The sequence below is a fragment of the Pleurodeles waltl genome, chromosome 3_1 (assembly GCF_031143425.1).
Source record: "Pleurodeles waltl isolate 20211129_DDA chromosome 3_1, aPleWal1.hap1.20221129, whole genome shotgun sequence".
NCBI lineage: Eukaryota > Metazoa > Chordata > Amphibia > Caudata > Salamandridae > Pleurodeles > Pleurodeles waltl.
The window spans coordinates 226917852-226945541 of record NC_090440.1 but is presented as its reverse complement, the minus strand read 5'-3'; the positions used below and the strand labels follow the sequence as shown (position 1 = coordinate 226945541).

Here is a 27690-nt window from a genome sequence, read left to right as displayed (position 1 = left end):
AGCCATCGCGCATGGTGAAGCAGCACCCAAGAAAATGTTTGGTTACCACCATTGTATGACATGTTTTGGCCAAGTATTGTGTAGTAGAAAGGTACCATAATATTAAGAGGTCAGCCTTTCCATTATCATGTGGAACAATTTGGAAGTAGCTGCAGATCATTCTCTCTACCGCACTATGTTTCATCCTATCTCTGAACTTGATACCTTCTTGGTTGTGAGAATTTGTCAGGTTACTGGGATGGTCTGCTGGATACCTGCATAGCACAATTAATTAAAAGTGACTAAATGCCAGCAGAAGCAGTTTCTGGTATAATCTTCCAACCAAATTAAGTGTCTACGCCTCCTTTCTCCTGTCATACCACAATCTTCACTCTCTTACATCTGTAATTGATCCTAATTAGCTGTCTTTTTGCTTCCTTTACTCTCTGATCTTTACTTCTCATTAGCACCTTTGCGATTTTCTCCCACCCTTTTCCTGTTGTGTTTCTAAACTTCCTTTTTCCTATGCTTCCAACTTTATTTCTCTGAGTCTTTCTCTTTGCTTCCAATACACTCTTCACCTCCTATTTCCATATCAGTGTTTTCTTGGCATTCTTCCAATAAATTCAAATCAGGTGAAATTACGAAATGGCCTTCTTCCAACATTACTGCTTTGCATTTTTTCATAATCCTAAACTTCTGGCCCAAGCTTCTGCCTCTGGTTCTACCATGTGGGTCCTAAGTGATATTTTGTTTTCTGTGATGTATGTCCAGAGTTTCATAGTTATTTATTTTACATGTTTTTAAATAGGAAAAGAGCTGCATGTAAATCAGTTAACGGGTCTCATAAGTACAAAGGGAGCTCGAAGGATGTGAAACCTCCGGACCTCTGGATTCACCATGAGAGGTTGGAATTGAAACCCACTGAAAAATCCCCAGACCCAAACCCAATTATGACAGACACCCCAATACCTCGCAATTCCCAAGATGTTACTCCTGTTGACAATGCCATGGATGGCCCAATCCATCAACGTCGAAATTCCTACCGCGGTAAGTATTGGTTTATTTGTTGAGTCACATGAATTTACGGTGAGCAGAGATTGTTACTGTGAGTACTGTGAGGCGCTCAATCCGTAAAACTGGTCACAATAACCTGTGACAAGGTGATTAGGCATTGTTACTGTCAGGTGTGCCCATCATGTGTTGGGAGAGTTCCTATGCTAAGGAGTCTCCAGATTCGCATAGGATATGGCAGATATCCTATTACACTGACACTGCACTTTTTCAATTCAAATTTACTTGCTTTTAGCCTTTTCATGGCTTTTGTGTGTACGTTTTTAAAGTGACCTTTGTGATGAGTGGACAGAATAAATGTTCCCAATTAAAAAAAAAAAGAAAGAAAATTGTACATAGTGTGGAAGCAGAACTAGAAAAGTATGCAAGATGGACTACTTAAAGTAGGAAAAGATTGGTTTAAAAGGAAAGCCTGTTGGTGGTTGTGTGGACGTCTGGTGGCTGTGTTTATCTGTGAGGGTAGCTCTAGATGTGTGATGTTGCATTAGTGGATATATGGTGGATGTGTTCTGATAGTGATTATGTGGACATAGAATGGTTTCTCTGTTTGTGTCTGACAGTGGGTGTGTGGGGAATCTGTTGTCCTATGACGGTGAATCTGTTGACCTATGATTTTGGGTCTGCTGGCCTATGATAGTGTTGGAGTTTGATGGTGCGTGTATGGAGGCATATGAGGTCATGTGTGGACATGTAGGTGTGTTGGTATATGGTAGTGCTTGTGTTGTTTTATGATGTTGGATGTGTGGACGTATGATGATGGGTGTGCCTCAACCCTTTGCCAACTCTGTTGCCACACTGTCCGATTTATGCTGCCCTGCACCTACCGCTACATCTCCTCCGTGCCACTGCCTCCTGATCCCCCATTGTTCCTCCCCATCTCTGCAACTCCTGCAGCCTCCCCTGTCCGCCAAGCAGCTCCTCACCTTCTATTTTCTTGTTTGCTGCCAGACCCTCTGTGTGCCCCCCCCCCCCCCCCCAAACTCAGCATGCTCCTTTTCGTCCTGCTTCCCCTCTATGCTCCCTCTTAAGCATCTGTTAAATGACCACCACCCCAACCTGCAGTACTCGGTGAGAGTTATTTCCCCCCTTGCTTTTGGGCGAGACGAGGAGTATTTGGGGATTAGAGGCCCACGCTTTCTGTGCCCTTGAGCAAGGCGTTGGCAACAACTCTTCTGCAGTGCTTAGGAAGGTCCTGAAGGTAACTTTTTAAAACATCCCAGCTTAAGAGATCTGTGTGCATGTAGCATCCCTTTCCCTGTTCCTGGCAAGGCTAAAGGAGGGTATTGATGAATGCCGTTTTTCGTCTATCTTTCCCAGCCGGTCAGTGATGCCATGGAGAGAGATTCAAAAATGGCTGGCTCCAAGGCCTGCACAGCAAATGAATAATGCAACTTTGGTTCTTCACTTGTGCTGCTTCATTGTTTTTTTTTGTTTGTTTGCTTTTCTTCCTAATGTTTCCAAACATTGAGTAGGGCAGGTCCTGTAAGTGCTCAGTACTCATGCGCATGTGTGTGTAGTATGGCTTTATTTTCTGTACTTTGCGATCTACTACTAGTCATTTGTGAACTATTTGAAAAATAAGCATACTTTGATACACACAGTGGGCAGTCATATTTTGGCATATATATATCTCTCAAACTGCTGTGCAGATTTTCACCAAATCATGAAACTGCTTCAAATGATTAAATAAACGCCATAAAACACAGTTGGCATTAGTTTCAGAGTTATTCATGGAGAACAGTCGTGAATGGTAAAATTCCAATTGGCTAGCAACCAGAGAACTGCTTTTGGGCATTCATCACTTATAACATTTAAACTGTTTGATCAACATAATTTTGTCATGCTCTTTTTGTCCTGGTTGGTTAAGATGACACAAAGTTATTAAGGCTGCTTGATATTGTTTTAGTACCCATACAGCAGTTCCTTTTTTTGAGATGATGTAGATTCTGGCTTGACAAACTGTTTTGGCCAAGAATGTACCAGTTGATGTTGCACATCAGAGGACTAGCAAATCTTAGGACAAGTATGTTGTTGCAACTTGTTTTTAGAATCGTACATTTTGGTTTGGATAATTTTACAAATGTTACAGATTTTACAAATGTTATGTGCTAGAGGATTAACACCGGTAACCAGTGCCAATGAAGTCTCCTCAGGGCCTTCATATAAACATCTCCTCACTACTTCTGTTATGCCTCCAATTTGTGACCAAGATTATTAGCTGGTTTGAAAGGTTTTGGTGATTCACTATAGTTTTTCTTTCACTGAGAACTTGAGCCTACTGGAAGGGTTTTCTTCATTGTTTTTGGTTGAAAGGATTTATAGTGGAGGATGGAGTAAGTATCAAAGGCATTCTTCGAGTATGTACTAGTTAAAGACATGCCGTGAGGCTATATGATGAACTGGTATGCGTTCTGCCAACTCTTGCTCTTGAGACATCTTCCAGAAGCAATGCAAGATTTGTCCAGAAATATTACCACAATCTTTTTAGCAATACCTAATCTTCTCAATTGATGTGGAGTCTTACCACAAGTAGAGCATGGGAAAGAGCTAGTGTAGGAAGTTGGCTCTGTATGTGCTATTTCAAAGTAAGGAATAGCATGCACAGAGTCCAAGGGTTCCCCTTAGAGGTAAAATAGTGGTAAAAATAGATAATCCTAATGCTCTATTTTGTGGTAGTGTGGTCGAGCAGTAGGCTTATCCAAGGAGTAGTGTTAAGCATTTGTTGTACATACACATAGACAATAAATGAGGTACACACACTCGGAGACAAATCCAGCCAATAGGTTTTTGTATAGAAAAATATCTTTTCTTAGTTTATTTTAAGAACCACAGGTTCAAATTCTACATGTAATATCTCATTCGAAAGGTATTGCAGGTAAGTACTTTAGGAACTTCAAATCATCAAAATTGCATGTATACTTTTCAAGTTATTCACAAATAGCTGTTTTAAAAGTGGACACTTAGTGCAATTTTCACAGTTCCTAGGGGAGGTAAGTATTTGTTAGGTTAACCAGGTAAGTAAGACACTTACAGGGCTTAGTTCTTGGTCCAAGGTAGCCCACCGTTGGGGGTTCAGAGCAACCCCAAAGTCACCACACCAGCAGCTCAGGGCCGGTCAGGTGCAGAGTTCAAAGTGGTGCCCAAAACACATAGGCTAGAATGGAGAGAAGGGGGTGCCCCGGTTCCGGTCTGCTTGCAGGTAAGTACCCGCGTCTTCGGAGGGCAGACCAGGGGGGTTTTGTAGGGCACCGGGGGGGACACAAGCCCACACAGAAATTTCACCCTCAGCAGCGCGGGGGCGGCCGGGTGCAGTGTAGAAACAAGCGTCGGGTTTGTAATGGAAGTCAATGGGAGATCTAGGGATCTCTTCAGCGCTGCAGGCAGGCAAGGGGGGGGTTCCTCGGGGAAACCTCCACTTGATCAAGGGAGAGGGACTCCTGGGGGTCACTCCTCCAGTGAAAGTCCGGTCCTTCAGGTCCTGGGGGCTGCGGGTGCAGGGTCTCTCCCAGGTGTCGGGACTTAGGATTCAAAGAGTCGCGGTCAGGGGAAGCCTCGGGATTCCCTCTGCAGGCGGCGCTGTGGGGGCTCAGGGGGACAGGTTTTTGTACTCACAGTCTTAGAGTAGTCCTGGGGTCCCTCCTGAGGTGTTGGATCGCCACCAGCCGAGTCGGGGTCGCCGGGTGCAGTGTTGCAAGTCTCACGCTTCTTGCGGGGAGCTTGCAGGGTTCTTTAAAGCTGCTGGAAACAAAGTTGCAGCTTTTCTTGGAGCAGGTCCGCTGTCCTCGGGAGTTTCTTGTCTTTTCGAAGCAGGGGCAGTCCTCAGAGGATGTCGAGGTCGCTGGTCCCTTTGGAAGGCGTCGCTGGAGCAGGATCTTTGGAAGGCAGGAGACAGGCCGGTGAGTTTCTGGAGCCAAGGCAGTTGTCGTCTTCTGGTCTTCCTCTGCAGGGGTTTTCAGCTAGGCAGTCCTTCTTCTTGTAGTTGCAGGAATCTAATTTTCTAGGGTTCAGGGTAGCCCTTAAATACTAAATTTAAGGGCGTGTTTAGGTCTGGGGGGTTAGTAGCCAATGGCTACTAGCCCTGAGGGTGGGTACACCCTCTTTGTGCCTCCTCCCAAGGGGAGGGGGTCACAATCCTAACCCTATTGGGGGAATCCTCCATCTGCAAGATGGAGGATTTCTAAAAGTCAGAGTCACCTCAGCTCAGGACACCTTAGGGGCTGTCCTGACTGGCCAGTGACTCCTCCTTGTTGCTTTCTTTGTTCCCTCCAGCCTTGCCGCCAAAAGTGGGGGCCGTGGCCGGAGGGGGCGGGCAACTCCACTAGCTGGAGTGTCCTGCTGGGTTGGCACAAAGGAGGTGAGCCTTTGAGGCTCACCGCCAGGTGTGACAATTCCTGCCTGGGGGAGGTGTTAGCATCTCCACCCAGTGCAGGCTTTGTTACTGGCCTCAGAGTGACAAAGGCACTCTCCCCATGGGGCCAGCAACATGTCTCGGTTTGTGGCAGGCTGCTAAAACTAGTCAGCCTACACAGATAGTCGGTTAAGTTTCAGGGGGCATCTCTAAGGTGCCCTCTGGGGTGTATTTTACAATAAAATGTACACTGGCATCAGTGTGCATTTATTGTGCTGAGAAGTTTGATACCAAACTTCCCAGTTTTCAGTGTAGCCATTATGGTGCTGTGGAGTTCGTGTTTGACAAACTCCCAGACCATATACTCTTATGGCTACCCTGCACTTACAATGTCTAAGGTTTTGTTTAGACACTGTAGGGGTACCATGCTCATGCACTGGTACCCTCACCTATGGTATAGTGCACCCTGCCTTAGGGCTGTAAGGCCTGCTAGAGGGGTGTCTTACCTATACTGCATAGGCAGTGAGAGGCTGGCATGGCACCCTGAGGGGAGTGCCATGTCGACTTACTCGTTTTGTCCTCACTAGCACACACAAGCTGGCAAGCAGTGTGTCTGTGCTGAGTGAGAGGTCTCCAGGGTGGCATAAGACATGCTGCAGCCCTTAGAGACCTTCCTTGGCATCAGGGCCCTTGGTACTAGAAGTACCAGTTACAAGGGACTTATCTGGATGCCAGGGTCTGCCAATTGTGGATACAAAAGTACAGGTTAGGGAAAGAACACTGGTGCTGGGGCCTGGTTAGCAGGCCTCAGCACACTTTCAATTGTAAACATAGCATCAGCAAAGGCAAAAAGTCAGGGGGCAACCATGCCAAGGAGGCATTTCCTTACAGCTAGCCCTAATCAAAGCGTTCTCCTTTGTCCTTCGACCAAAAATAGTGATTGCCTCATTTTTCAGGAATGGAATTGTTGAGGTGTTCCTAAGAGTGAGGAAAGGAGCGTACTATGAGTAATTCATACATATGCACATGGTACTGGCATGCAAATCTCTTAAAATGATAGAAGTAGTTTCCATTCTCACCACCAAGTTGCAGAGTACCCACAGATTGATAATGGAAAGTAGCTTTAAGACTAGGGGCCTGATTTAAGAGTTGAGCAGTGCAGAGTAGCCTGAGTTAGTGACTGAATTATGTTATGTTAAATGTGTTTATAAATCGCTTGATTTACCTGTAGGTGTCCTGGTGCTGAATTACCAATTCTATCCAGCAGTTTCTCCCAGCCTCTGTTGAATTACAAGTTAAACATGTCTGGATGGATAATAAATATGCTGATATTATTCTGAGTCATATTCCACCTAGCGTTCCATATTCTGACTTGTTTAACGCTCCTCTTTGCCACTTGCTCTGAGCCCAGGGGTAAGGGATTGGATGGCTAAAAGAGGACCACCCAGTCTTGGATGATGGTGGGCAAGTGTTGTCTGCTCACTCTTGCTCTTTTCATCCTCAAGATGGTACCTGTAGCTCAGCCTCTGTGCTTTCTTGATCTGGCAATGGTGCGTGTCTTTGTGTGTGTCTGTCTGTCTGTCTGTGTGTCGGGAAGGTCGGACAGGGTTGCTGTGTGTCCAATCATCTTCCTCTGGCATGGGGCACTTGCGGCCAGAGTAATAAGGTTCACGACCATTTGAGGTCCAGGGTAGCATTGTCAGTTCCTCCAAGAAGATGCTTTCAGGGATCAGGTGGGGGACAAGCTGCAACTTTGCCTTCAGCCCTTGCCCCTGATGTTCCTGGACCAATAATTATTGGAGAGTCAGGTAATTTCAGGTTTAGAACCATCGGATCACTCAGGATTAGGTGGAACCTATCTCGCACAGAGACACCCCCTAGCCTGAATGGTAATTGGACTCTAAGATGACCCTTGAGTAAACTTTCTCTTTTTCTGCTTATCCTCTGACAGAGGTGCATCAGGACCAAGTAGTGCTATGTATAAGTACACATTTTTCTTCCAAGCTTTTCAGTATAGCTGAGTCATGTTTTGGAGCCTTCCAGTGGTTTCATATATCTTTCACTTTTATTAGTGTTAAATTATACCTATGAAAACAGCTGTGTGAGTGCTCAGCAACTTTCTCTGATGCGCAAAAGACATTTGAAAGTGTTGCGTTTTGGTTGGTTGTCTTTTTTCCATTGTTAGTGCAAACCAGGACACATGGAATTTCTACCTCCAAGTTAATGGTAGAGCCTGTGTCTTTACTTGTGTACGCTTGCAATAGGTTGGACACCCAGGAGCCTGCACTCCTATTTATTTCAGTTCAAGGCAAATTCTGCCATTGTGTTGACTACATTTCTAAATTGGAAATGTGTATAAACATGGCCTTGGCTGCTGTTCGTATTTTGCAAGCTATGCAGTCATTTGGATAAACTATGCAGTTTCACTAGGATTCCGGTCAGGTTTTCCAGAACTGTGCTACAGGCTCTCTTCTGTTACAGAATTTACCTCTGTGGCTGTCAATCCATATGATTATTTAATATTACTATGGGTCAGCTATCTATGAATAATTGAATTTAGAATACTTTCTTGTAACAATGGTCCTCTGAATTCATTCTGACTATTGGGTTCCACTGAATTATGTTGGCGGACTAGGCAGTGTTGTATGTATTGGGTTTTTGTTGCAGTACTTGAATAAATAAGATCAAACTCAATACGGAAAAATTATTTGATAGTCCATAGTTACATACCTCGTGCGACTATTTCATCCTATGATTATCCTAAAATGTCCTTTTGTGTCATTTCACAAACCTACCAATATACAGCGTGCCTCCCATTTTTCCGAGCTCTTGAGTGTTCTCCGAGACTTTATAACGAATGCCTCTCGCTGCCTAGTGGCACCTTTTACTTTACAAGCCGACAGACTGAGGCAGGCTGGCAGTGCCGAACTTTGAGCACTATTATCTGGCATCACAATTACAATGGGTGGCGCGATGGTTGGCTGGACTGCCGTTGTTGGACAATGCAGCCTCAGCACCTACATAAGGACAAACTAGACTATTACACTTATTCCATCCCTGCTCTAAGGCACCGATGCCTCAGACATCACTCCTACAAGTGTTTGTATCATTGCTTATGTCGATGTCTCTCCCTCACGAGGGAAACACCCACTTATGCCCCTGCACTGGCTCTGCTGGGATCACAGAGGGGGAGGCATATTGCCTCCAGAACTGATCTACTACATACGGTTGGAGACCTATATGGAGACTGGAAACATCTTACATATGAGGCATTGTTGGACGGGGAGGGACTACAGCCTGACCAATTTATGATATATAACTCACTGATCATAACATTGAGGAGGGAGTGGGGAGACATGGCACAAGAGCCACCGATGCACAACACAATTCAGTGTCTTTGCGTAATTGGCCATGGCAAGTACCTTGTTAACTGGCTGGTGGATTCTTTGTGAATACGCACAGCTCCTCCGCTCGAGGCACTCTATGTCCGACAAGGAGTGGTCCACAATATATTTTTTTAATCATATTTTTATTAGATTTTGTGGGTTGTACATCACAATTCAACAATGCACACATATCGGAGAGCAATGACAAGTAATTAAATTAAAACTCGGGAGATTGAATTGAAATGCCCAAACCCTCCTCACCCCCTCCTCTGGTACCTTTCATTCTCGTAGCATGGTCTTATTTATACCTGTCAGGGGTCTCACACTGTGGGCAAGCAATGACTGTACCATTCTGTTTCCACAGTCCCTTCCGTGACTCTGGAGTGTCTTTGGCCCTCATCTCCCCTTTGTAACTGGAGTCGTGCACCAAAGCCTAGGTCTTACCCGAGTTTCAATTTTGTGCCTATCCCATCTCCCAACTACCCCATATTTTCTCTTTTTTTTCTTTACCTCTGCCCCGCTATACTTCTCTTTCCATTTTGCGACATCTGGCCATGCCCTCCCTCCATTCATCATGGCCTGGGGGTGTCCCTGATCCGCACTTTCTGGCAGTGTCTCTCTTAGAAATCTTAAAACCGAGATTGATCAGTAGCTTTTGGTACCTGGTGTGATCAGTTTGGCTTCATATTCCCAGGGCCTTTCCTACTTCCCTCCTAAACCTGGCTATCGTAGGGCAGCGCCAAATGGTGTGATAAAATGTGCCAATGTCCCCACAGCACCACAAACAGTTAGCATTCGTGGCACTCCCTATCTTATGAAGCAAGGACCTTGTATAGTACACCCGGTGCAGTATTTTAAGTTGTATTAGTTTAAGTGATGCTAGGATAGCTTCCTCTGCTGGGAACATAAGCGCTTCTACCCAATCTGCCTCCTCCAGCTCCCCGCAGTCCCTTCTCCACCTCTCCTATAGTGTGATTAATGAGGGTTGTGTGTTTCTCATTATAGTACCATATGTCAATGAAATCAATTTCCTTGTTACCTCACCCTCCAAAAGTCACATCTCCAATGGAGCGGCCTCCTGTGTTTCCATCTCTACGGGGATACTGTGGATCAGGGCCGCCCTCAGCTGGGCATATGGTCCACAATACTTGAGGGCCCCACCTATGTTCCTCAAAACACCCAATTCAGTTTAATATAACTATACATAATACACAGAGCCTATCTCACCCCTGCCAAGATCAACAGATATTTCCACTGCGTTGACTCGGAGTGTCTTCGATGCTACCTGGCATATGCAGACATTATACACATGCTGTGGTCATGCCCTCAACTATACCGCTATTGGCACGGATTGAAGCATTACCTGTCCCTCTGCACTGGACGGGATGTTTTAATTACATGAGAGGCATGCTTACTGGGCTTGTATCCTAGAGGCAAAAAATATAGAGTCACATCCTGCTTCATAGATCTTGGCCTCTTACTAGCCAAAAGACTCATCACCCACAGGAGGAAGTCGCCTGCCCCTCCACCGCTAACATCCTGGATGCAATCTTTGGTGGTGTGGGCGCGGGCAGAAAGCATTGCCCTGAACAGAGAGGATAATTTAGGATTCCATAAATACCCGATCGCTAATGCTTGGGATGCCATAGTATCTGACCTACATACCGCTATACATGACTCTGCAGACATTACACCTGCGGCATCTATCACTGAGTCCACTTCACCGGGGAGGCATAATCATTGGCCCTCGTGGTAGCCGAGCCCCATTAAGCATTGGCATACGATCAAGCTCACCTAAGTACAACATGCTGAATGACACAGGATAGTCACAGATATATGTTTAACTTTCCCCCTTACAAGGTAAAATATAATGATTGGTGACAAATATAGGACCTGCAGAAATAATAGTTAGGATATCCCGGAAGTTTGTTAAAATAATTATGTTGTTGTGCGAAAAATAAACTGTTTATATGTATTATTAGGCACTCCAGTTACACATGAGTAATCCACCCAAGAGTACTGTGTAACCTTATTGTTAATCCAACCTTAACTTTAAGGCACAGGCTTCAAAGCTTCAAAGCTTCTATCTAACAGGTCTAACTTGTCGGACTTGATACACGTTAACACACTTTAGCCTGTTGTAACATATTCAGTGATGTACCACCAACTTACTGACTTGTTGCTTAACTCTTTACTGTTCTCTTTAAAGCATACTTTTGACTAATGTTAAAAAAGAATAATAAACATTTAATAAAAAATAAAGTCATTTTGTGTCTGTGTTGGATAAGACTACAGAGTTGTAACCTAATTACTTTTCTGTCTCCTTAGGGCACGAGTCTGAAGACAGCATGTCTACACTGGCAGGAAGGCGTGGCATGAGACCCAAAATGATGATGCCATTTGAGTCTCAACCTCCACAACGTGAGTTTGACACCTTGAGTCAGAAGGCATTAAGTTACAATAGTGTATGGTACTGACCATGGTTTTCGCCTTGGAATATACATTGAAATTTGAAATTGGAGTGGTGGTGTTTAGGTAAGAGAGTGGATGAGATGGTGGTATGACATGGTGTGTTGATGGGAAAGTTAGCTTGGGCAGGTGATGGAAAACTGTTGATCGTGAGTGAATGAATTTAGCCTTTGACTAGATGATAGTTTGGCTTCATAAGAATGGTACCTAAGATGATAATTAACTCAGATGTTAAAAAAAAAAAAAAAAAAAAAAAACACACTCTCTCTCTCTCCCTCCTTCCCTTCCTCCCTCCCTCCCTGCAAACTCTGGTAGTAAGAGTGCTCGGGGTACCCATTTAATTAAAGGAATGGAAGAGAGTACTGGAATACCTGCAGAGTCTCCCGGAATGCTCATATGTTTTCAGTTTAAACAAGGCCTACCTCACACCTTCTAGGCTACTCTAGATTAAGCCCTCAGTGTTAAATATCTGCCCTAGGTGCCAACATGCTCAAGCATTTTTTCTTCCATAGCATTATGTGTGTCTGCACACCTTCTCGAAGGGTAATCTAGGCATGTAATGGAAGAGAATAGCTTGTCCACGGTTAAGCTGACTGGAAGCCTGCCTGCTGGGTGTTTATCCTCGTCCTAAACAAGCCAAGGTGTACACTAAATGCCTAGATCTATCACTCCTGCTCGTTAACAAGCCATTACCACGCGCTGGAAAGCAGGTCAACTCCCCCAGCACTTCAAGTGTGGCGGCAGGGTGTTGCCACCTGGGTCGGAGCTGATAGCAAAGCACTGCAAAGGGAGGAAAACTGTGGACTACGTAAAACGCCATTTGAAACACTGGGATGACGGGTTAGAAGAGTTCAAAGATTATGGGACTGAGGACATACCAACATCCTACACCTCAACCAATTTTCCTCTACAGCAATGGTTCCCAACCTGTGGTCCGAGGACCCCTTGGGGTCCGCGAATGCTTAGAAAATGAAATAATATTAACATATTAGGTCCCCAGCTTTCAGTAATGACACAGTGGGGGGGTCCCCAGAATCCAATAATGATTCCATGGGGGTCCTCGGGTTCCAGTAATGATAAAGTGGGGGTCCACAGAAGTCAAAAGGTTGGGAACCACTGCTCTACAGAGCTCCTTCCAACTGCCTCCAATACCATCTGGTCGTCGGATTGAGAGAGTGGCAGCTCCCTCATATACTTTTCCACCTACCAAAACCTGCTTATGGACCACAACACCCTAGCAGTGCCCTTCATCCCCAAGGATTACTACGCGCCTCACCCCGGGCAGATTAAAATCTACCCTAGTATCACAAGTTATAATGCCATACGGAATGCTTAAGTATACCTCCCTCTAGTACGAGATGGACACTCCAGAGGGAGGATACTGGTGTGAGGGGGTAAGTTTCTATGTTATGATCTACAAACAGGGCCACAATGATTGGAAAACTTGTCAAGACTCTTTTATATATTCAGCTGATCGGGCAATAATATATTAACAGTCCAAAAGTCTGTGCATACAATATATTGTATTGTTGGAAACTGAAAACCCAATAAAAATGTACTTTGAAAAAGGGAGGCCTGGGAGTTGGCAGTCTGTTCACAGCCATTCCAAAGCTCTTTTTTTCATTTTTGAATGCCTGGGTGAAGATGAGGGAAGTGGCTCTTTATCCGCACTAATGAGAAAAGCTTTGAATACGGTATTCATAATAATGGCATTCAGTGGAAGCCACAATTCAGATTTGTAACCTTGCACTCCTGATTTTTCAACTTCAGTTCTGTTTCCAGTTCTTTTCTTGTATTCAGTGTGTCACATGATTGACCCCAGTCCTTGTCTGTTACCTTCTCTTGCAAATTTTTCCCTTTGTGGCTCACACCATTCCTTGAAAAATGTCACTATCTTTATGTCGAGCGCGCAAGCGCTTTGACCTGTTGTAAGTAGTGTGGGCTTTTAACCACGCCCACCTCACACCCATCACTTTCACTTGTTCGTGGGCTTGCCTTAAAAAAATCATTTGTTATAATTGGTAAATGCTTTATGTTTGTCACTCCATGGGGAGGTTTTGTTACCCTCTTGCAGAATGACCTTGTTACATGGATAATTGCACGATTGCTGATATGTTTGACTTTGAGCAAACTTTTTTCCTTTTATGTTTCTCCTTCGCGCTCATGCTCATGGCGGCCACAGCGCTTTGAACCGGCTTGCTTATGTCAACTAATGTTCTGCATTTCATTTTCAATTTATATGGCAAGAAATGTGTAGTTGGGAATTTACAGCACCAATAGCTCTAACTGGAACAAATGCAAGACCCATTGCATTGCAAATGCTTGCTTATTGTTCTGGTAATCTTTATCCTGAGTTATTCGTTTCTCTTTTCTGTTGTTTCTCCTTCAGTCACAATGCTTTTCAGAGTTTATCCATATTTACAATTAAGATTAAACATTTATGTTGTTTAATCTCTGTACATTTGGGTGAGAAAATCGCCTACAGGAGAGAATGCAACTGAATCAATTTTCTAAAATGCAAAACTGAAAAGCCAGCTTCAGATTATGAGATATCCAATTGTTTTAAATATGTTCAGTCCCTTTCATTTTAGACTTCTCAGTTCACAGAAACATACGTCAGTCTTCTCTTTTTCTATCTGCTTCCATTAAGAGTCTTGTTCTGTGGCCTTTTTTTAAAATTACTTTTCCATCTGAATTTGAACCTTATTAATATTGATGTCCTTTCAATTTAAAATGTCTTCCTTCTGAAGGCTATTCATTGTTCAGTCTTTTATGGGGCGCTCATTCCATTTTACTTTCACTGATTCTTCTTTTATTCCCACATAATTTAACCCACAAGGCATTTAATTCCATATTGACACACAATACAATACACTGTAATCGCAATTTGAATGTCCTGTAATTCCAATTACCGTTTTACCTATATATGGCTGTTATATTGTATTATGTCAAACTTTATTACACCTCTGCAATTTGCACAATGTAAGCAGGAGGGTGTAGCCTCTCTTCCAGATTCTATTATACATGTGTGTTCTTGTGTGAGTTGTTGGTGTGACATCATACTAATAATGATAGGTCTTATATTTGAACATCTCTGTAAAGCAGTTACCTGTTTTAATTACTGTAATCACTTTTTCTTATAGTCGAACTCTACATTATTATCTAACAAAAATATGTTTTCCCTGCTGCATTTCAACATTTTAAAGATATTTGATTCAATTGCTTTTACTCTTTGTTCACCTCTGTCCAGTACTTAATCCATATAAATTCCCTCTGCTCAAACAGAGGGTCCCGGGGGATGTATTTAAAGAACAAAAAACATGAATTACTCATCAAATGGATCTAGACATAGGATCTGTCATTATGAATTTGGACCCACATCAGCGAGCAGGTGGTATGTCGAAGAGATCTGGTGCATTACTGGTATCTGCTTCTGAGTCCCCGAGAAGAAATAAGGATTATTTGTTTTAGTATTCTAGTTGGCCAGTTAGCCCATGCCAGCAGTCAGCCTGACAGGTGTGACACAATTCCAGGAATATGTTGCTGTCAATTGTAGGATAAGTAAGGCAGCAGAAAAGCTGAGGTAGAACAGTGGCAAATACTGACAACTGTTCAGCCACCCAGGTACATGAAGGGATGTATTAACTTCCCCTGTACTGCTTTCCAGTGATAAAACGGTGAAAAACTATGTTCATCAGTGGTTCGTCTGAATAAATTAAAGCTTGGTCCTTTGACAAAAAGTGAGGGACTTGAGATACATCAGGCCATCCCAAGTCTCTGCGTTAATAGCTGAATTTTGAGTGTTGGATTGTAATGGATTTTGCTTATATAGTACATAATTGGATTTCATCTCTAAATCATTTTATTGGTAAGTAAACAACAGACCAGGATGAGTGCACAGTATTCCACCAAGCATTACCAATCAGTAACTTTGCCAAAAATGATTTGCAACACTAGTAGACACTTCTGAATGTTTAATAAACATGCGATCTTCATATCAGGTTAAATCAAATACTGCAAAAAATAATTTTTGAGCACCCTTTCCAAGCCCAGGGCACAGACTGCTGTGACATTATGGTGGATTAGGTAGCTCCTCTGAGGATCACCACCTTGAAAAGGTCGAGGGGCTTGTGTGCTTCAGTGAGCTGTGCTGGTGGGATCTTTGTCTCCTGGGAGGGTCGCCCAAGCTGGGCAGGTCAAAGGTTAAAGACGAGATGAAGCGCAATCCACTAGTCCTCCAGGTTGAGCATTGGGCACAAGGGTAACAAACTTATCCCATAAAAAACATTTGTTAAGGAAACAGCAGAAAGAAGTGATGTACACTGTTATTACATGCGATTGAAGACTTAAGTCCACTTAAAAAGCATGTGCTGCTTCAGCATTTGTGAACAGTATGTTACGTTATTGTGCCAAACTCAGTTTTGCTGAGTTCCATGTCTTTTCCCTCAATGCCCAACACCTGTATTTGCTCACTTAAGTCTGGAAAGAAGCGCACACTCTTTCCCTCTATCTGGAGCAATCCCTTCGGGAAAGCTGATTTACACAAAGTGAATCTTGGTGAGCTAAAGTAAAGTCTACAGTGACCGCTGATGATATTTATCTTTAATCTGAAATGCTGGTGACTGCTGGTGATAGTGCCCAGAGGAACTCTGCAAGCCCTTAATTTGCTGAATAAGTTGAGTTGTGAGCGGAAGATGTGCTCCTTCGTCCTTGGTCATTTAATTTGCATTACCCTGCCATACAGCAAATGCGTATTTTAATGGGTTTTCTCTCCCCCACCCTATTTTTTTTATCTCCAGGGACTAATAAAAAGTTATCACAGCTTGTGGAGGGGTGATCTCTAATTTTTCAACGAGTATGTACCTATCTCCCCTCCTGTCCCCTTATTCCAGAATAATTTTAATGGCATTTCCTCATGGATACTTCTAATCGAGGATTCTGTTCCTTTTCCTATATCCTCAGGGTTCTAACTGGTTCTCACGTATTTTACAGCAGTGCTTCTGCATGCAGGTTGTTGGTGTCATGTGGCTCAGTGATGACTCTGTACCACACCGAAAGCAGAGCAAGCATACAAGCACCACCCCTGTGCGCTGATGTGAGCTCCTTTCTTTCCTTCCCTCAACTCATGCTCAGAGCTGCTCTCCTAACTTTGTTAGTCTTCAACCACTTCAGATTTACTTCAGAGTGTCAGGGATGATGTTTCCCTTGAAAAGCAACAGGATTCAAGCTGTGCTTTGACTTTAAGGAGCAGGTGTTAGTCATGTACCCGAATAATGTGCGTCTTTGGTGCTGGGGATGTAATCACAACTCAAAAATGTGCGAAAAATGTTGCATCATGCACCCAAAGGTTATCCAGGAGGCGAAAATCTACATTGCCGAACATAACAGGTGGATATCAAAACATACGCCCTCTCTCCAAGTTACAAGTCCTCTTGTGATTCTGTACAAGGGACTGGTCCCACATGAAGTCCCGCTCGAAGTCAAGTAAGTCAACGATGTACAAGAAAGCCAAGTATGAGTTAACACAATCCCATCACCCAAAATCAGGCGAGGAACCACAAGGGCATCACTCGAAAGATCATACCTCACAAGCATCTTCTGGCTCTGATTCGGTCTTGCAACTGGTCTCTGCGCGGCCAGGATTCCCCAGGCTGTTGCAAGCATATAGTGGCCTTGCACCAGTTCTTACAGATGCAGGGGCTCCAGTTGGACTTTCCTTGGTGTCATCTAACCATGGGTGAACGCATGCTTAGACCCGTTCTGACACCAGTTCAGACTTTCTGCCCTGGGTCCATACCAGTCCTTTCTGTGCCAGTACCCGACTGTGCCAGAACTGGCCCTGGACCAGACTCCGACATCGGACACACGGCCCCAAGACATTATTGGCCCTCCCCATAACTTGCTTGCTACAAGATAACAAAAATGCAGCCTATCAGTTTGAAACCTGACTCAACGCCAGTGCTATCAGAGGCAAGAGGCCTTATTTGGATTTTGCTCCTACTCAATTTAGGGTATGCAAAGTGTTCCCCATGGCACTAATGATGAGGAGTCAACATCCTATTCCCCCCTCACTATACTGTCGATGGGCTAAACCTGGGAGTACAGAATGCCAGTGCTTTGGTTCCATTTCTAGAGATTTAGTTACTCGCCACTTGGGTCACCAATGGAAGGAACTGCCTCTTTCACAGGAGGGCTGCTATGAAAATCAGAAATGCTAGGTTTACAGTAGTCTACTTTTGAAACTAAGGGAAATGTGTTTGGTGAGATCCTTCAGCCAGGTACAATCTCTCCTGAGTCAGTATTACTGTTCAGTGAGGCTCTTACAGACGTTCTTGTGGTCACACAGACTTCACGGTTGTGGGAGGAGGGGGAGATTAGAGGGCTTTGTAGGGGTGTACAGCAGAAAGCCAGCTCCATATCATTGTTCTGGAGCTTTGGGTGATATGCGTGGCCCTGAAAGCCTCCCTTCCTTCCATCCATCAAGTGGAGGCTGCTGCAGATCCTCATGGGCAGCATGACGCCATGTGCGACTGCAACAAGCAGGGCAGAGTGGGGCTCTGGATCTAAGTCTCTGGAGATGGCTGGACCAGCAGGCCATCATTCAACCATTTAGAAAGCTCTCTGAATGCTAGAGCAGAGGAGCTGAGCAGATGTCTGCTGCCAGATCACAAGTGGCATCTACCTCCCAAGGTGGCAAGAGACATGCCCTGGTTAGATCCGTACACCACAATCGAGAATGTGCAATGTCGAAACTACTGTGTACTGGAGTTTCCGCCAGGAAAGTCACTGGGAAATTAATTTGCACTGTGATTGTTCCACCACTGCCTCTCTTCTCTCAAGGAAGGAGGAAAAACATGACAGACCTATCTCTGGTCATCTTAATAGCCTCTGTCAGAGTGCCCAGCGGTGAGGCTTGTGTACGGCTCCACTCTGTCACCTCCAGTAGTAAGAAATTCTTTGGATCTAGTGTGGCATCTGGGAATATTCTTTATGTGAGGAATCTGCAGTTGGAACACTTATCCACAGAAAGATCATTACCAAATGCAAATCAATAGTTTAACACCTTCAGTCCAAGGTGAAAGGAAAAAAGCAACTTTTCTCCTTTTCCAGAAGTTCATTTGTGCAGCAGTGATAATTTTAGCTTCCTCCATTTCCCCGTTTTTGTGGCTTTATTTGAAGATACCCGAACTCTGTGGGTTTAGTGCATAAGAGAACATAGTTTTGGTCTCCGCTAGTGTACAAGTCCGGATAATTTAATTTGGAGGCCTACAGTTGACCAATCATAGAAGTTTAATTAAGTGGTTGGCGAATAATCTGAAGTTAAGTAGTCCAGCTCAGTCTTTGTTCTGCTGTGAAGGTATATGGGTTTCTAAGACAGTCGGTCTTGGTAGTGCCACAGAGTCCTTGGAGCAGAATTGATAAAGAATGGTAGACAGCTTTAGAATCCTCCAACTCATCTGTAGTTGGTGCTTTGATGCACAGACTGCAGCATTTTCTACAGTGGCTTCTTTCACAGGTTAAAGAACCCAGTTTTGTGAAAGACTAACACATGGAAATCAATCAAAACAAAGGTTACAGTTGGTGCTCGAACATTCATGTAGTATTTTTTTTAGGAAGAGGTTTCTTTGAAGGTTATTTTAAGACTAATCGCCTAGTATCAAAATAGTCTCCTATTACAGCATGGGGATGAGCCTACCAGTTATTAGGAAGTTGATAGGCATAGTGCAATAGTATCGCAAACTACTCACCGTTCAGGGAGAGACGGGCTATCCTATAACCAGCACTGTGAATGTGGTCCATTACAATGTGTTCCACTAAAAATATTTCATCATGCTTTTCTGTTGTGAGTCACATACTTCAACGTGACCCCCTACCCATCCCGTCCCATCCCCCCACCCATCCCGTCCCATCCCCCCACCACATGCCCCCTGTGGCTAGAATTTAAATTTGCCATTGTATCTTCTGTAACTCCTGTTGATCAATTCCAAACTGACTAGTTCCGTTTAGTCAAAAAACAAAGCAGTTCATGTGCTTAATTTTACTTGTCATGGAGGATGTGTTGTATACGTAGAAGGCATATTGTCTTCAGCCTCCAGGTTCATTCCTGCATAGAATGTTTCCTGCATTTCTGTTTCATATCAATTGTTTGTCTTGACATTATCTATACAGTTTCTTCACCTGAGAAAAATTAATAGTTCTTTGTGTGTGGTTGTGTGTTTATGTGCACATTTGTCCTGTCTTGTAAGCTTGTACATACCAGTGTGTCTGCCTGTTGTTGGTGTATTTCCTTATGGGCAGTGGGTTAGGTTCCTGTACAATTCCTGGCAAGCTGGATAGATGCAAATATTTATTCTCCTTCCAAACGTTATCCTATGAAAGCTAGATGCATGAGTGTTGTCTTTTTGCCTGTTGTCTCTTTGCCTTTGCTTGTGGGAGTGTATGAAGTGCATCTTTTTAAATGTCAACATGCCTGTACAACCCAAACCTTTTTTTGTTCATGTGTCTGTTACTTACCCATCCATTTTCATGGATTAAGCATTTCTGACTTATCCGTCCACAGCTGTGATCAGTGCTCATCCCATCCATTCCATTGATCACCCTCATCATCACTTCCACTCCAGCAGTCTGGCTTCTCCCACCCGCACCTATCTCCTCAATCCCAGCAGCCCTCGGCCCCCCGGAACTTCCGGGTCTTGCTCCGACAGGGCAAACTCCACAGGTGAGAGGCACGTGTGCCACCTGGATGTCTCTGGGAGTAGTCAGTGCCAGTTTTGTTTGGATGTGTGACATTGCAAGTTGAGAGCTGGAGTAACTGGTGGGAGGTTCATCTAGATCTTGCATTCAGTGTTAGTACTTGCATTAGATTGATTTGACGCCTAAATGCTAAATCTTTGCAACGTTTTTCTGACAGAGTCCATTCGTAACACCCCCAGCACAGACTCCATGCCAGCATCGTCCTCTCAAACCTGTTGTGCAGACCATCAGGATTCTGAACCAGTTTCTGCTTCATACATAGCTGCTGCTCAAGACGAAGAGTGTGTGTCGAATGTCCCGACAGCCCATGTCCGTCCCTCTCATCCTCTCAAGAGTTTTGCTGTGCCAGCAGTTCCAGTTACTGTAAGCGCTGCACATGACTTAGCCCTACCTAATACTCCACTGCTTCCTCAAACAAGTAAGTGCCAAATTTGAAGTCCATTGTGCATTTCTCACCCCCCAGTTGTTTCCATCTAAATTCTTCTTGTTGCCTTATTGTATCCCATACAACTTACCTGATTCAGTGCAATCCCAGCCCCCTGTTCTTGCGTACTAACAAGAGATCCTTTCTGCTCGATACAATTATGTTCTGTGCTGTATAAAGTAGCTATGGTAAAGTGCTCTTCAAAGCATTGCAAACCTCCCTGCTGTCTGTCTATTATAAACTCATGTAAGCAGATGTTTGCATCTCTGCTGCATCACCTGTGTATCTGGAGTGCTCTCCTGAGATAAAAATGCCTGACAAAAACATTAATCTTTTTAATCTAAGGTGTAAACCCACAAGTTCTACCTGTGAAGACAGCTTCCATCGGGACTCTGGGAAGGGTACGCCCTCCCATGCCTGTTATTGTTCCTAGTGCACCAGATGTTCAGGAGACCTCCAGGATGCTTGACGATTCTGAGAGCGTAAGTATCTGCTCGTCATGTCCAACACTTCGCTGATACAAGAAATCGCAGTGGAGGCACCACTCAGTCAAGCGAGACTAGTCACTGACTAATTAGCGCAACTAATCACCCGAGTGGATATCCAGGCGCTTGAGGGTGATGATGGTTCAGGTGACTCAGTAGAACAGCTAGGTCTTGTCATGGAAGAAGTCAGTGATTCTGTCACATATTTCTTGGGAGGGGGGATGATGTTTTCTGTGGCTCCAAGGCTGGTAGACTATCTGATGGTGTTGAGCTATTTTCCATGGTTGGAACTGGACTTGATGCAGTTGGCTAGGGCTTTCCTCTCTGTCTCTCTCAGTAGCCAGTGGTAGAGATTGAGGGAGGTCTTGAAGGTGGTCATGTCTGCGGTGTCCTTGCTTGCGCACCATTTCCTTTCCAATTTCTTGCAGTGGCGTTATGCTGTTCTCAGTTCCTTGGTGTACCATCTTGCCTGCTATGTGGATCTCCTGCATATGCTGGTCTTGATGGGAGCTATGATGTTGGGGCAGTTGATGAATCTGGAGTAGAAGTTTTTGACAGCTTGGCCCAGGTTTGACACAGTGTTAGGGCATTATGTGTTGAGGACAGAGTTTATGTATGAGAATCAAGCAGTTATTGTTCATGTGACCACATACTTGTATAGTACCATAAAAAAGCACACCATCTTTGAAATGTACACGGAACCAATTTACACAATTATTTTTGTCCAGTGGGGGAGGGCACACAAATAGTTTTTAACTTGAGGTTAATAATTGCTTAGGTCGTAAGAGGGAAGGTTAGACTTGAAATCAGAGCGAGACCTTTGGGGCTTTAGAGGGAGGATTACACCTGAATTCAGTGAATATGGTGATGGAGGGAGGATGGAACATAAAGGCAACATTAGACCTGTAGTGCAGTAAAGTCAGAATGGCCCCTATGGACTGTAGGTGATTTAAGAGGCAGTAGACGAAAGATGACCCATGAGACCAGAAGAACACCTAAAAAGCATTACAAGAACTGCTGAAGAAGGGTGTTGGCAACCTATAACATAATAAAGGAAACTTAAATCTGACAGTAGCTGAGTAGTTGGGTAATTAAAAGGAAAATACCCTGCAAGGCTGTTGGATGCCCATAAGACTTTTAAAGAAAGATGGCACTCAATGGAAGCTTGTAAAGTATTAAAAAGATCATGAACCTTTGGGCAGGCAGATACCTGTAAAGACTTTAAGATTGGAGATGAGCTTGAGGTCTGTAAGGGACCTATGAGGCATTAGAGGGACATATGCTAGTTTCCGTCGAGGTTGATGGGACTCTGGATATTTGAGGCGTTGGAGGGGCGATGATGCAGAAAGGCCACAGCATTGTTTCATGATACAAAGAGCTTGAGTGAAATATACATTTGATGGGGAATTATAGGGAAGACAACACAGAAGATATTTACATATATGCAAGGTAGTGGAAAAGGCAGGTGCCATGGTACTAGAGTGAGAATACCAAAAAGCAGTGAAGGAATAGTGACCTGATAGGGTAATAGTAGATCTGTAAAGCATTAGGCCGTTGATGACACCTTAGCATAGGACTGAGGGAGACCTAATAGACATTAGAATCATGAGTGTTGCCAGATAATTATCACACGTTAGAGGTAAGATTTACCTGACGACAACATGTATGTATGATGGAATGGAGGAAAGATGCAACAAAGGGACACAGAAGCTTGAGCGAGATGAGGAGACCTGAGCAAAATGCAAGACCTCTGAGACAATAAAGGAAGGACTGTTCCAAGAAGAAACAGTAAGCAGTGTACTAATATCCAAGGAACCCGGTAATCTGGGACAGGGTCTAAATCACTGAATCAAAAATGAAAACTGGCTCTATTACGAACAGACCCTTCAACCAGTGACTAAAATATAGTATGGGTGGATATTCAAGTTAAATAGTGCAAATCTTATTTCATCGCAGTAGGGGCCCACAGAAGCAGTCTGCAGAAGATCTGTTCTCCAGAGTGTTTTTTATGTTTTTTTTTTTTATGTCTGCTAGACATATTTGCCCACATGAGGCATTTCTTCCACACATCACGCTTCACCAGTAATGTTCGTTTGTCAGGAAACAAGTATTGAATAAATGAAAGCTCTGAAGTTTTATTTGAGTGAATAAAAGATGCCTGGTGTTCACCGAGCATCTGACTCCTGTAGTATTAGTGGAATAGTCCTGAGTGCTAGGTTGCTTACTGTTCATTTTTTTCTGGTCAGGTTTATTGCATTAGTCTCACCTAGGCTTTGATAAGCAAGGAGATAAAGCAATTTTGAAAATGCATTACATACTAATTATATTTGAAATAATGATTCATCATTTTTCACCTTCTATTAGTTTTTTCTCTCTGCTGTGTTTGTGCTGTCATTGTTCCTCTCCTGATACTTTCCCTCTTTTTAACTGTCCTGCTCTTTGTCATGACCCTGTGCCCTCCGCTCCTTGGTAGCATGACCTTCTGACATTTCAAGATGTGGTCTATTTGTGAATCCACCCTCTTCCATGGATGGTTGATCCATGCCTTTCTTTTAACATGCCACCACTCCTCTTTCTTTCTGTTGCTTATAGATCCACCTACAGTGTTTTTGGTGCCTGCTTGATTCTATGGTCCTATCCCAGTTCCACGTTGACTTTGTTTTACACGTATGGGTGGTGGTGCCCACTCATCTCCTATCCATTTGCTTCTTCTTCCCATTTACATTCTTTTTATTTTCATCCACTTCTTGACCAGTAACACTGTTCTGTCCCTACAGAGTTACGAGCCTGATGAGCTCACCAAAGAGATGGCCCACCTTGAGGGGCTGATGAAGGACCTGAACGCTATCACTACCGCGTGACCACCTGGGAAAAGACCGCGCCGGACCACTGCCCCCAACCACAGGGGCTTTAGTAGTGACTTTGGATCACCAGGAGCTGACAAGGAAGCGCGCTAGGACTTTCAAGCCAAGTCAGTTCATATTCCTGTTGAGAAAAGACTTACTTTCTCCTGCCTGTCAAAGGGCTCGCCGGCTGCGATCCATCCACCTGCTGAGTACAAGGCTCGGCACTCTTCAACATTCAAAGGAGCACCCTCCATGTCAGAATCGGGTCTCTGTGCTGTGCTCACCACGCCTTTCCAGTGTTGGACATTTTTTGCATATAATGTACAATTTTACCTGCGTGTTTCACTTATTTTATTATTTTTTTTATATAAAAAGAAAACAAAAAAACATTTTGTGTAACTTGGAACAGGAGAGAGAGATATATGTGCTGGAGCTTTTTATTTTTCTCCCCTTAACTGCTAGTGTACTCATCAAGTATTTCACGCCTCTCTAGCTGCTGATTTATTCTTGGTGGGGCAGAGGTGGAAATTGTGATCGGTAGAGGTGTTCCTTAAAGATTCCTACTGTTAAGTGAACACTGCTGATCTTGCCCCGACATCCATTTTTGACACGTACCGTATACTAATGTGTCCTTATACCTTCATGACTATCCCCTCTCTCATCAGTGTCACAAAATCTAGGCCGAAGGAAGGAGGATTTCTTACTCTGTGCAAGTGCAGTATTCATGCAGGGTGCAAAAAATGGCTGGAAAAAGAGGAGGATGTGGATTATCACTACCAGAGTCTGAACGTGCAGGAAATTTCAGAGTATCTCACTATCACTATGTTATCTGTGAATCAACAAGACATAGGAGGAAAGTGGCAGTGGTTTGATCTGTTTTTTGTAAAATGCATGCTGGAACTCTTGTTTCTGAATATGTCCTCCTGATAAGTATTGGTCGGCAGACTACTTCTAGCGAGGAGCACAAAGCATTAGTGTTGGGTTTAACGTGCTATTTCCTGTTGGTTTAGTGTCACTGATACAGCTTTGACCATCTTCATCTAAAACACATTGGAGATCCTCAACAGTGACAGTGACAGTCCATCAAAACCTTCCAAAATTCCCAAGGATCCAATCCTCTCATCAGATGTGCTGCTTTCTTTAGGCTACATTCACAATGTGGTGATGGGGGAAGAATCCTCCACCCACTGGTGAGATTTTTTTCTTCCATTTTACGTGCTTCATAGCCATTATTTATCTAGTCTTCACTCTGAGAATTGGCTGTTGTCTGGGACTATTTGTTACCTGTGGTTTCTCCTTTTGCCAACAACTTAGAAATAAGCCCCTTCAAAATCTTTCTTTTGTTAGAAGAGATGAACTTGGTCAATAGGTTAAGCGATGCGATCAAAATTAGAAATATTATATCATTCCGTCTGCAATATCAGGGCCTGATAATAAAGAACCCAAGTTTTTATGGGGGTCACTTACAAAATCGTACGAGTAGAATCTCTGCGAGAGAAGGGGACCCTCAGAGAACATGGCTAATTTTCATGCAGTTGGTACCTTTCTGTAGCGGCACAGTGAACAAAAACAATGGACTTGCATGCAGCCCAGATTATTTACTAGTAGCTGAGATTAATTCAAGCTTTCCAACCATAACAATTTTTTAAGCAGTCATCAGCATTAGTGTGCAAGATTGTATTTGGCTACTGCCACTATGTGCCCAACACATACTCGCTCCTCGCGCAAGCCTTGACCCAGTACTTCGCATCAACTGTTCCTGTGTTACTGTTTGTTTCTGTGGTTTTGAGGACTTACCAATTCATTTGGTTAAACAAACCTGTTCTTTCATTCTTCACAATGAATCTTTGGATGTATAACTGTCTGGCACCCATTCATAGTGATGCTGCTCAGCATTTTTCTTCCGTTCAAAAGAAATCACTTAACTGTACCTATCCTGCTGTGCATCTTGGTCTATGATCATATATCGGTTGTCTGTGGCAGTAATTTAAAACATGATTGCATTGGTGCAACTAAATCTTGTCTACAGAAATAATTAGCCCAACTGCGCATATCAAACGTAATGCATAGCACTATACTGAATTGCAGTTTGTGTTAACTTTTTTCATTTTTCTCAGATCAGCTACCTAAAACATTGTGGAAGCTATACTTGATATTTTTCTCAGGAGCCAGCTCTCTTCCCCAAATTTCACTGTCCTATTAAGGCCTCTTTTTCCAGTTGAGGTATTTCAATGAATTTTAGGTCAAATGCTTAATTTTGAAGGAGGATAACGATTAAGCAGTGACCAATGCCTAAAATGTAGCCTTGCTTCCAAGGGAACCTTTGGGAGGTAAGGTATGTGGGTTGTGATGCATTGATATCATTTTAAGATTTCAAGAATGTCCAACCAGAGTAGCCGATTTCAAGAAAATGGTCGCAGTACTTTTGAGCACTTCATGTAGGGGGAAAAAATAACGACCATTTGCAGCATTATTAATTTTCACTCTGCAATAATTACTTTTACATACATTATTTATTTGAATCATTTGGAGCGAACATTGATCTGGCAGTCGTATACCACTACAGACATGCCACAGAAGCTCAGAGTGGAGAGTTTTGATTTTGAAAGCTTGAGCGCAGTAAGTGATTTGAAACGTCTAGTTTGTTTTGTGTATAATGAAATTAGGTCTTGCCAATACCATTTTTAAAGTACACGTAGAAATAGCCAACAGGGCACTGAATTTGCAGCCCTGGGAAGTGGAACATAATTGGAATCAAGGATTTTCTAAGTGCAGATTCTTATATTGTGCCCTGTTAGTCATTTTACTTTGTATGATCCTCGCCTCAGTTTTCATTTCCCTAAATTATTGGAATAACAAAATGGGAAAGTGGCGGGTAGATTCACAAAGGAGTATCCTGCCACCTCAACTTATGAATAACATTGAGTATTGCCTTCCTGGTACCCAAAGAGTGAACTCTTCTTTTCATTCAGTATTCTATCTACTGATTCTTGTGAATATGCTTTTTACATACAACCTTATGAATGTTAATGCCATAAACTGGGAGGGGGGATATTTTTCATGATAAGCAACTGTTCAAAGTTGATTTTGAAGTAGAACGACGCGTTTCTTCGACGTTGGTGTACAATCCGTATTGCACTTTTCACCTTTTAATGAAGCGATTTTCGTACATATCCTGTGATTTGAAATCTCTGTAGCCCATTGTGTCATTGCGAAGCTGCTTCCATGGCAGTGATTCTTTACATATGTTGAGGAATCTGTATGTTTTTCCTTTCAAGCAGAAGTGAGAGCGAGGATGTGCAGGAACCTCCTCTTAGAACGATGGCAGCTTCGATTGACTTTTGCTTTCCTGTAGTGTTACAATATACTGTTATATTCGGTGATGTTTTATTTTGATAACCTCATGTTTATTATTTAGTATTGGCGAACCAATACATTTTTTATCCAATCAAATTCTGATGGGGAGAGTTCATTTGTTACATGTTAACTTCAAAGTTGAAATGAAGAAAGATGTATTTATGCACGTTTCTGTTTAATATAATGCAGACAAAAAGCACAAAAGACCTGCACAGAGTATTAGTTTTAAAGAGAGGGAGAGATGCTAAAACAAATTGTGTACTGATACCAAGAAATGTTGGCAAATGCTAGCATTATTTGGTTATATAGAATTCATGAAATGGAATTGCAATTTATTAAGAAGCAATATCTCAAACCAAATTTCTGATATGTCCCAAAACCTAGATGATATCACCATTCATATAGGACAAGATAACTGCCAAAACATGTATTAAAAATGATAAATACAGAATTCAGCACGCAATCTGTAAAGGATGATCTTTGAATGTAATAATGCCTTATTTGTAATGTCCAAATACAAAGTATTCAGATAATCCATCATAAATTGTTTTTAATTAATTTGTCTTGA

At 43.2% G+C, this 27690-nt stretch overlaps 1 protein-coding gene across 12 annotated transcripts in view; it reads left to right on the top strand.

Annotated features, from left to right (window-relative positions):
• NEO1 (neogenin 1) overlaps positions 1-27218 on the top strand; it is a 514543-nt gene extending 487325 nt beyond the window's left edge. For 8 of the 12 annotated variants that reach the window (XM_069222241.1, XM_069222240.1, XM_069222239.1 and 5 more), the window contains 6 exons: positions 791-1029; positions 11116-11208; positions 19817-19975; positions 20168-20428; positions 20780-20916; positions 23697-27218. In XM_069222241.1, coding sequence (XP_069078342.1) covers positions 791-1029; positions 11116-11208; positions 19817-19975; positions 20168-20428; positions 20780-20916; positions 23697-23780 — 973 coding nt within the window. In that variant the 3' untranslated portion in view covers positions 23781-27218. The remainder of the gene's footprint in view (positions 1-790; positions 1030-11115; positions 11209-19816; positions 19976-20167; positions 20429-20779; positions 20917-23696) is intronic. The other 4 variants (XM_069222245.1, XM_069222243.1, XM_069222244.1 and 1 more) reach the window with 1 other exon arrangement.
• The last annotated feature ends 472 nt before the right edge of the window (positions 27219-27690 follow it).